The sequence below is a fragment of the Photinus pyralis genome, unplaced genomic scaffold (assembly GCF_008802855.1).
Source record: "Photinus pyralis isolate 1611_PpyrPB1 unplaced genomic scaffold, Ppyr1.3 Ppyr1.4_LG2, whole genome shotgun sequence".
Lineage (NCBI taxonomy): Eukaryota > Metazoa > Arthropoda > Insecta > Coleoptera > Lampyridae > Photinus > Photinus pyralis.
The window spans coordinates 50,145,839-50,156,073 of record NW_022170403.1 but is presented as its reverse complement, the minus strand read 5'-3'; the positions used below and the strand labels follow the sequence as shown (position 1 = coordinate 50,156,073).

Genomic DNA, 10,235 nt, shown 5'->3' with positions numbered 1-10,235 from the left:
GATAACCGTTTATGAAGCAAAAGTATATTGGAAGCGGTCCATGATAATGCAAAAGAAAATCTAAATATATTTTGAGAGATCTATTTAAATTTATCGTATTGCTTTCGCATTAAATCACCTTCAGTAACTGTAGGTTTTCCAGATGTCTGTTTGTGATTCTCACTTTCTAAACCTGGACAATCAACACACATGCAATAATTATGAATTTGAATTTGCAGCATGCGGTTTTCCCTCTTCAGATATTCACGCTCTTCATTGATACCGTGTCTAATGGCGTCGGCCTGTGCAACTCTTTTCCAGAAAAGTTCTAAGCTGGCGGTTGCGGGGTGTTCTTCAATTTGAACCTCGTCATCATCGGTGTCGTATTTAGGAAACGGTAAAGTTTTCTCCCTCAAGGTTTCCAATTTTCGACAAAATCCCGCTAGCTGTTGTGCCTTTCTTCCTTTTTCTAGAATTTTTTTTAAATGCATCCATATGATGCTACTTTCTTCGGTCAGTAACGTTAAGTTTGTTGAATCGATTCTCTTATCATTATTCATGCGCCCTTTCAATGTAGTAAAAGCGTCCGAAAAGTACTGTTGTTCATTTAAAAGATCGGTAAGCTTCTGTTTTTGTGATTTTTGCGCTTGTGAATATTGGCGTTTGAGATTTTTTAATGCATCTTGCATACGTATCAGTTTTAAATTTTGATTCAAACATACCTTTTGCAACAGTTCGTCTTGTGATGCCAAAATATTGTAACTTTTCCGCCTTTCCATGGTCTGCTGTTCAAAATCATATAAAAAGAGTTTGATTGCTACCCAAAGGTCTGCATAGTTTTTTTCCAGTACCGCACGCAATTCTCTAATTATGTTCTTATACTTAGTCGATTCTTCATCTATTTTAGATAAGTATTCGCCCCTCACCCTCAGTTCTTGCTCTTTTTTCGCCGCTTCCAGCCCAAACAACATAGTTTTGAAATATTCATCCGCTTCGGCGGCGTTTCTTTCTATTTCCTCTACTTCCCTATTCGTTTGATCTTGAAGTTTATTTAAATGACCTTCGTTTTCAAATTTAAGTTCTTGTAAGTAATTGTTGAATCTATGAATTAGGTCATCTATATGTTCCGAATGACATTTTACGTTCGCAACATATTGTTCTTCGGCCTGATCTAGCTCATCTAATAAATATGAGATGGTGAAATCCTTGACATCGATAATGCGTTCGAAATTGTGCCAAGCGTATTCCAATTCTGATCGCATTCGGGGTAAAGAAATTTCTATTAACATTCGTCTCCATTTTCGTTCATTGGACTTTAAAGTGAGCCGACCATACTTTACTTCTCTTGATATCTCATCGTGCTTAATTTTTCTGCGTTTAAATTCTTCGTCACGTTTTTTTTGTTCCTTTTTTTGAAGCTTTAGTGCCGCCTTCTCCTCGGGTGATAGTGGCATTTTTTAGGAGTATAAAAGGATGTCAATTATTAGTTGTCAAATAAAAGATAAAAGCCACTCATTAGAATTTTAAATAGGGTGCTAAACTTTCAGTAAAAGGTGGATTTACATGCATCTGTCCTGTTTTATAGACATTTTATAAGTGGGGCCGCGGAACGCTATTCTGATGATTGTGATTGATGGTTGATTTGAAAAATCTTGAAGAATGAGTCTATCTTGTGGTGGAAGTGGTGTTTCCTTAAATACTGGAATCAACGCTACAGCTGCTGCTGCTACCTGTTAGTTTTCGCGACGGTAAAAAGAGCGTCCAAATTCTTTTACGCCAAATCTCGAACAGTGAATCCTATTCGTTTTCTTGAAGACGCAGTCCGTCGGTTTCGAAATAAAGTGTGCAGAAGAAGACAATCAATCTTAATAAAAGATTTAACTTATTGTCAAGTAAAGTAGTGAAAGTTTTAAAACGGCTTGCCCGCATATTCAGTCAGCTGAGTAATGTCTTTCATTAAAAGTTTCTACCGTCCGAGCAGCCACCAAAAATTTTTTCATCTTGTTTATCTAACGAGTCATTGAGTTCAGTTTATGAAAGAAAAAGTGATATTTTCTGAACCTGTCGGCGAGTGTTTTTGTGTCTTTCATCAGTGCGCCTGAATATCGCAAACCTTTCACGGCCAGATTATTTATATTGTATGAAAGAAACTGTAAGTAATTTTGAGATTTATTATTTTATTTGTTGCACAAGACGCTATATATTTTCCGGGCGCCGGTTTCCTTGGTAAAATAGGTACGCCATTGGTGAGTTTTCAAGGACGATATTCCGGAGGTGAATTTGTTGCAATTCCTATGATTGAGGAAGCGGTAAGCTGTAAATCACACTTTTAAAATTGTTAATAGTTATGCAGGGTGAACATTTTATCTGGAACACTGGATATCTCTTCAAAACAAGATGTTTAAAGGAACTTTTTATGGTTACCAAAATTATAAAAAGTATAAGGTGTCTCAATACTCAATAACACCGCCAGAATTTTAATTTAACGCCATTCTAATTGGATTGCTATTTGCTTGTCCAAATCTTTGATTTTGATTTTGAAGTGTTGAAAATCTATTTTTTCAACAGACAATTGTCTAAGTCTAAGTAATAAAACAATATCAACCAATTTTTTTAATTACCCCAAACTATAGAGTGAGATAAATAAGTCGCTAAACTTTACGGTAGAAAAACTGAACTTGGTTGTGTACCTATAGAAATAAATTATGACTTATGAGTAGGTACGCAAATCATATAAATTAGTGCTATAGAGTATAGGTGTATCGTGTATCAGTATAGGACATACTTTCATTATTATGTAAGTGTTGTTATTGAGTAATGTTTAAATAAACAAACGTAGATAAAATCGTTATTTGCTTTTTTGCAAGACGGCATTCGCATAACAAAAGCACGGTCAAAACGAACACACAAACGAGAAACAAGTTAAAAAGTAATCGTAAACGATTTACATAAAGCGCATTTCCACTTGCATTCATTTCCCATTTGTAAGATGCAACTTCTGTTAAAATCGTAAAAATCCGCCCACAAATATGAAAGATAGCGTTGCACATGGGCAATCCATTGTTGACGTGCTACTTCAATTTCAGTTTATGCGAAGAATTTCATTTCAATGCTTTTCTAAATAAGAAAGTTGGAACTGCGCATGCGCAAACCTAAATTTTAAACTAATGTTAGATTTTCCTTTGTTCCAAGCGCCTAAGTATCAAATTTCACTTAAATAGTTCCATAGATAAAAAAAGTTGGCACTGCGCATGCGCAAAATAAAATTTTGAAACTGGCGCTAGATTTTCCTTTATTCCAAGTGCCTATGTATCACATTTCATTTAAATTCTTCCATAAATAAAAAGGTTGGCACTGCGCATGCGCAAAACCAAATTTTGAAATTGGCGTTTGATTTTCCTTTATCCCAAGTGCCTATGTATCAAATTTCGTTTAAATTCTTCCATAAATAAAAAAGTTGGCACTGCGCATGCGCAAAACCAAATTTTGAAATTGGCGTTTGATTTTCCTTTATCCCAAGTGCCTATGTATCAAATTTCGTTTAAATTCTTCCATAAATAAAAAAGTTGGCACTGCGCATGCGCAAAACCAAATTTTGAAATTGGCGTTTGATTTTCCTTTATCCCAAGTGCCTATGTATCAAATTTCGTTTAAATTCTTCCATAAATAAAAAAGTTGGCACTGCGCATGCGCAAAACCAAATTTTGAAATTGGCGTTTGATTTTCCTTTATCCCAAGTGCCTATGTATCAAATTTCGTTTAAATTCTTCCATAAATAAAAAAGTTGGCACTGCGCATGCGCAAAACCAAATTTTGAAATTGGCGTTTGATTTTCCTTTATCCCAAGTGCCTATGTATCAAATTTCGTTTAAATTCTTCCATAAATAAAAAAGTTGGCACTGCGCATGCGCAAAACCAAATTTTGAAATTGGCGTTTGATTTTCCTTTATCCCAAGTGCCTATGTATCAAATTTCGTTTAAATTCTTCCATAAATAAAAAAGTTGGCACTGCGCATGCGCAAAACCAAATTTTGAAATTGGCGTTTGATTTTCCTTTATCCCAAGTGCCTATGTATCAAATTTCGTTTAAATTCTTCCATAAATAAAAAAGTTGGCACTGCGCATGCGCAAAACCAAATTTTGAAATTGGCGTTTGATTTTCCTTTATCCCAAGTGCCTATGTATCAAATTTCGTTTAAATTCTTTTATAAGTAAAAAAGTTTGCAATTCGGCTTATAAATGGGCGAGATGCGAAAAGGGCACTGTGAATTTTGAATCGATTCGATTCAACTTTTGGCATTGCGTATTATATGGCTAAAGCTATATGCCCATAATGAATTTCATGCAATTCAGTTCATAACTAACGGAGATGTAAAAGCGATCGAACATTTCTAAACAAAGTTATCGTTCACACGGACAGATAGATGGACAGGCAGACAAAGGAACAGACGGAGAGACCAACCGACAGGCGACAGATAGCAATGCAAAATTATAAACGATCTCTAGGATCGTTAATAAACGGCAAAAGTGTAAAATTATGGAACATGTAAAAAACGGTTTTTTGTTTTTTTTACAATAACTTTTTTGTAAGCGGTACAGAAAAAATTCCTTCCTTGGTGCAAGACTCGACACCATAACGAACCAAATAGCGAAAAAAGTAGAACAATAGCTCTTAAGATAAAAAACTAGTAGCGTCTCAAAACGAGCGGACGGACGGACGGACAAAGTGGCCACAATAGCGCATTTTTTTTTATTTTTGTGGAAATGCGCTAAAAAGATAAATCAATAGAACAAAAAAGTTTCCCAAATTCGGCTCTATGTACATTATTACTAATTAAACCAACACAACGGTTTTAATTGCCTACGCGGGATGGGATTAAATTATGACCCTATCCTATAATTATAATTTTTAATTTAACCCTACAGTAAATTAGCAAGTATTGGTTGTATTCTTGTATGACTTTGCACAATGGTAAAGACGTTCTCACGTTGCATAATTAGTGAAGGTCGGTTATTTCTAATTAGATATATCTTGTTGGTTTTATCAATCATTCAAATTGCGCAATTCAAACCTAAAAGTAACTTCCCATAATCAACTAGCATTCCTACATAATTTATCTTGTAAAATATTTGTGTGTCGCAAAAGTAGTACGTGGATATAATATTTGATGATTGAGCGAGCTAGTTTTAGCGCATCCCTTAGGACTTTCTCGTCGTCAGCGTTAGCACTTGATGGGTTTTTTATTACATGGAATTTGGTCAAAATTGATTTTTTAGCATTTTACACATGCCTTCTACCAGCTGCGTGTCGAACAAAGCTACAGATGCTAACTTAGGTCTACATATTGCCATCCTTTGCTAATTGTAATGCTAATCACAATTCACACTTTATAGTTTATAGTCAATAAGCATTCTTTCAACAATGTCATTTTCTCGAGATCACTCCTATCCTCATGTACCCATTGTCTATTGAACACATCCTTCTTTTTCATCCCTATTGAGCACTGCTAAACCCTTCCAGCACCTATACTAGAAATTTATCAATTTTTTATTTGCACATGTTTCGTCCATGTTTCATATGAACATTGACTAATTCCCTATTAGTCAATGATATGAGTAAGTAAAGTACTCTATTTGGACACCTCATTCACTAGATGTTCAAACTTAAAGTTTGACCACACCAATAAAGACCCGTCTTGATCCCTTATTTGGGTTTAGGCGAATTTTTTGAAACAAATGCCCTTATGTTATAGCAAAGAGTAACCTTACTCTTTGGTTATAGTTTTGTCCGTCTGTTCCTCGTCTAACTCGAGAACGAAAAGAGACAGCGATGTCAAACCTTCGCTGATTGATTTTGAGCCTGATTTTAAGAATTTAAAGTCATGTTTCCGAATGCGATCTGAGTGCCTGAGAATTTCCTATTGAAAATCGTATGCGATTCTTCGTATCTTGTTTACTTTCCGACTAAGTATACATACAAAACGGTGTCAACAGTTTGAAAGATCCATAACAGCTTGAATTAAATTTTTTCTATTTCGGTGTCACAATGATGATTTTGTACAACTGTTTTCGGCCGAAAGACAGTGATTATAGTCGTTTTTTTTTGGTAACTCATCTCTTAAGTTGGCAGTTACTAGTTAGTACAAGTCAATGGTACAAGTAGGTACTTCCATGTTTGAACTTCAAAATGTCAGTCTTACTACGCTGCCAACCTAAAACTTAACGGCATAAAAAGTGTTCCCAACATAAAACATGTTAGTTCTAATGTTCCCTATAGTTTCTGATAATGGTTTTTTAAATTAATTAAAGCACCGAAATAGAAACAAGTTAAAAAGTAATCGTAAACGATTTACATAAAGCGCATTTCCACTTGCATTCATTTCCCATTTGTAAGATGCAACTTCTTTTAAAATCGTAAAAATCCGGCCACAAATATGAAAGATAGCGTTGCACATGGGCAATCCATTTTTGACGTGCTACTTCAATTTCAGTTTATGAGAAGAATTTCATTTCAATGCTTTTCTAAATAAGAAAATTGGAACTGCGCATGCGCAAACCTAAATTTTAAAACTAATGTTAGATTTTCCTTTGTTCCAAGCGCCTAAGTATCAAATTTCACTTAAATAGTTCCATAGATAAAAAAGTTGGGACTGCGCATGCGCAAAATAAAATTTTGAAACTGGCGCTAGATTTTCCTTTATTCCAAGTGCCTATGTATCACATTTCATTAAAATTCTTCCATAAATAAAAAAGTTGGCACTGCGCATGCGCAAAACCAAATTTTGAAATTGGCGTTTGATTTTCCTGTATCCCAAGTGCCTATGTATCAAATTTCGTTTAAATTCTTCCATAAATAAAAAAGTTGGCACTGCGCATGCGCAAAACCAAATTTTGGAATTGGCGTTTGATTTTCCTTTATCCCAAGTGCCTATGTATCAAATTTCGTTTAAATTCTTCCATAAATAAAAAAGTTGGCGCTGCGCATGCGCAAAACCAAATTTTGAAATTGGCGTTTGATTTTCCTTTATCCCAAGTGCCTATGTATCAAATTTCGTTTAAATTCTTTCATAAATAAAAAAGTTGGCACTGCGCATGCGCAAAACCAAATTTTGAAATTGGCGTTTGATTTTCCTTTATTCGAAGTGCTTATGTATCAAATTTCATTTAAATTCATCCATAAATAAAAAAGTTTGCACTGCGCATGCGCAAAACCAAATTTTGAAATTGGCGTTTGATTTTCCTTTATCCCAAGTGCCTATGTATCAAATTTCGTTTAAATTCTTCCATAAATAAAATAGTTGGCACTGCGCATGCGCAAAACCAAATTTTGAAATTGGCGTTTGATTTTCCTTTATTCCAAGTGCCTATGTATCAAATTTCATTCAAATACTTTTATAAGTAAAAAGTTTGCAATTCGGTTTATATAAATGGTCGAGATGCGAAAAGGGCACTGTGCATTTTGAATCGATTCGATTCAACTTTTGGCATTGCGTATTATATGGCTAAAGCTATGCCCATATTGAATTTCATGCAATTCAGTTCATAATTAACGGAGATGTAAAAGCGATCGAACATTTCTAAACAAAGTTATCGTTCACACGGACAGATAGATGGACAGACAGACAAAGGAACAGACGGAGAGACCAACCGGCAGGCGACAGATAGCAATGCAAAATTATAAACGATCTCTAGGATCGTTAATAAACGGCAAAGTGTAAAATTATGGAACATGTAAAAAACGGTTTTTTGTTTTTTTTACAATAACTTTTTTTGTAAGCGGTACAGAAAAAATTCCTTCCTTGGTACAAGACTCGACACCATAACGAACCAAATAACGAAAAAAGTAGAACAATAGCTCTTAAGATAAAGAACTAGTAGCGTCGCAAAACGAGCGGACGGACGGACGGACGGACGGACGGACAAAGTGGCCACAATAGCGCATTTTTTTTTTATTTTTGTGGAAATGCGCTAAAAATAGTATGAAAAACGCGTGTTACAATGCTTTATTGTAATACGACTATCTTGTGGCACGAGTGGCGACGCGAAGGGTGCGACAGGTCGCATTGTAACACTTGTCTTTCAATATACTATTGTAGTTTTTTTCGCGCATTGAGTAATGTGCCACAAAAAACTTTACAAGAAATTCCATTACAATTTATTTGTAAGATCTTAGTTTTCGAAAAATTTTGAATTGAAAAAGTAAAGCATTTATTTATTTTTTAATTTGCATTTTATCAAGAAGTAAGCACCATAACAAAAAATCTGATGTCTTGCATGTCGCGAGAAATAACTAATCCTAAAATAATATATTCACTGTTTCGCATAATGACCATTTCTTTAATTTTTAGCTAATTTTCTTGTTGTATTGCAAAATGTATTAAAAAATGAAAAAAAGGCTTTAGCGCACTATTTATGACTATTTATGTGTACACCTGATGTTTAAAATATGCGATATGTTTGCGTTTATTAGAATTCCAAACAATCAGTCCAATTCTGTAACTAACAAGAGTGCAATATTGCTAACTATAGCAAGATTGCGCACACAAAATTCTAGCAATATTATGAGCAATAATAACAAATTTGTCATTTCTATAAATAGGCAAATTAACATTGTGCAATTTGAACATGCTCACATTAATCGTCGAGATTTTTCTTGGTTGAAACACTGCCACCATTGCCTATATGTGAATAACGCATGTTCTAAACCCTAAATTTCTTGCATGCATCGAAATTGTAGGCCATTGCCTGCCGGACACGGACGACTCGGCACCGGAATACTCGGCTTTCGGACGACTCGGCTTCAGGACTACTCGGCTCTGGGATTACTCGGCTCCAGGACTACTCGGCTCTGGGACGACTCGGCTCTGCCATAACTCGGCTCTGCTATAACTCGGTTTCAGGACTTTAATTTATTTATTGTGTCTCTTGTATCGGGTCCTCAACAGGCTTGCATTCAATTACAGAGTAATCCGCATAACTCTTTTGAGGTGCCCCTACAGAAGGTCTTAAGTTGTTCTATACTACTCCGCGGTATTTCCCTTACGAATTAGGGAAACTGCAGGAGAACCTAACTCGGAGTAGCCGGCAGAATGCTCGAAACTGATATAAGGAAATTCTCCATCTCTGCCACAAATGAAAAATTACCTCATTCCATGTTCGAACATCCGACCCTCGACTTTATAGCCCAACGCGCTACCGCTGAGCTACAGAGCCGATTAATAATAATTATGATTACTATTATTACTAGTCCTATTACACCCTTACAATGACTCCCATTCCTCTCGCCTCACCCGGTATGTATCTTCGCAGGATATACCATGTATTGATACTAAGACGAAAAATATGAATTAGTCCTTGGTGATAAAACAATTCGTAAAGTTGAAATTTGTATGTGCATAAAGAAGCCATACGAACGGAGGTTTTTTTTCAAAGCTGAATGATTCTCGCGGTGCCGGGTAATGCTAGAGCCGAGTTATCCCAGAGCCGAGTAGTCCAAGAGCCGAGTAATCCCGGAGCCAAGTAGTCCCGGAGCCGAGTTGTCTCAGAGCCGACTTGTTCCGAAGGCGAGTAGTCCGGTGCTGAGTTGCGCAGAGCCGAGTCTTCCTGTACCGCTATTTGCCTGCATAGTGTGAACAAGGTGTGAACACTTTAACAGGTATTTCACGCAATTCGTTGTAGGCAACACAATTGGTTGCAATGCAATGGATGCAAGGTGTAAATCGACCCTGCTGGGAACAGGCATCTCCAAACGCACGATTGTTTGTACTCACAACCGGACTAAAAAATCTGTCAGGATCTTTTAGGTACAGGTACAAAAAAAAAGAGCGGTATTAACATGGGTTTATTGTTGAGAGTAGATATTGAGATACGCGCTGATTTTATGTGGTTGACAATAGAAAGTCAAAAATAAAATAAAAAGGACTCTAAAAATCTTGGTCAAGTCATTTAAAAGTGCCGGTGTTACACTATATTAATTAAAGGACAATTTTTATCACATTTTCCTCATGTTGGAAGGCGCTATTATGACCACTCCGGTCATTTGTCCATCCGAGGCCTTACATATTCCTACAGTTTTCAAGATAATTAGTTCTTTCTGTGCAGACTGCACAATTTCAGCTTTCGTATTTATAGATATGTTGTTGAAATTTTAACTACAGATGCTTCTAGTAAAGACAAGCATATCGCATATTGTACAAATCAGATGTGCCCGTTCCAAACTGCGCAATGTAAAGTTTCTATTTGTAGATATATTTTTC

The 10,235-nt window shown here is 35.8% G+C and overlaps 1 protein-coding gene across 1 annotated transcript; it reads right to left on the bottom strand.

The window, feature by feature from the left end:
* Nucleotides 1–1,473, bottom strand: LOC116164680 (dynein regulatory complex subunit 2-like). Its single transcript, XM_031478876.1, has one exon. It carries the CDS (start codon nucleotides 1,431–1,433, stop codon nucleotides 81–83), a length of 1,353 nt encoding a protein of 450 aa, XP_031334736.1. The 5' UTR covers nucleotides 1,434–1,473; the 3' UTR covers nucleotides 1–80.
* Between the last annotated feature and the right edge of the window lie 8,762 nt (nucleotides 1,474–10,235).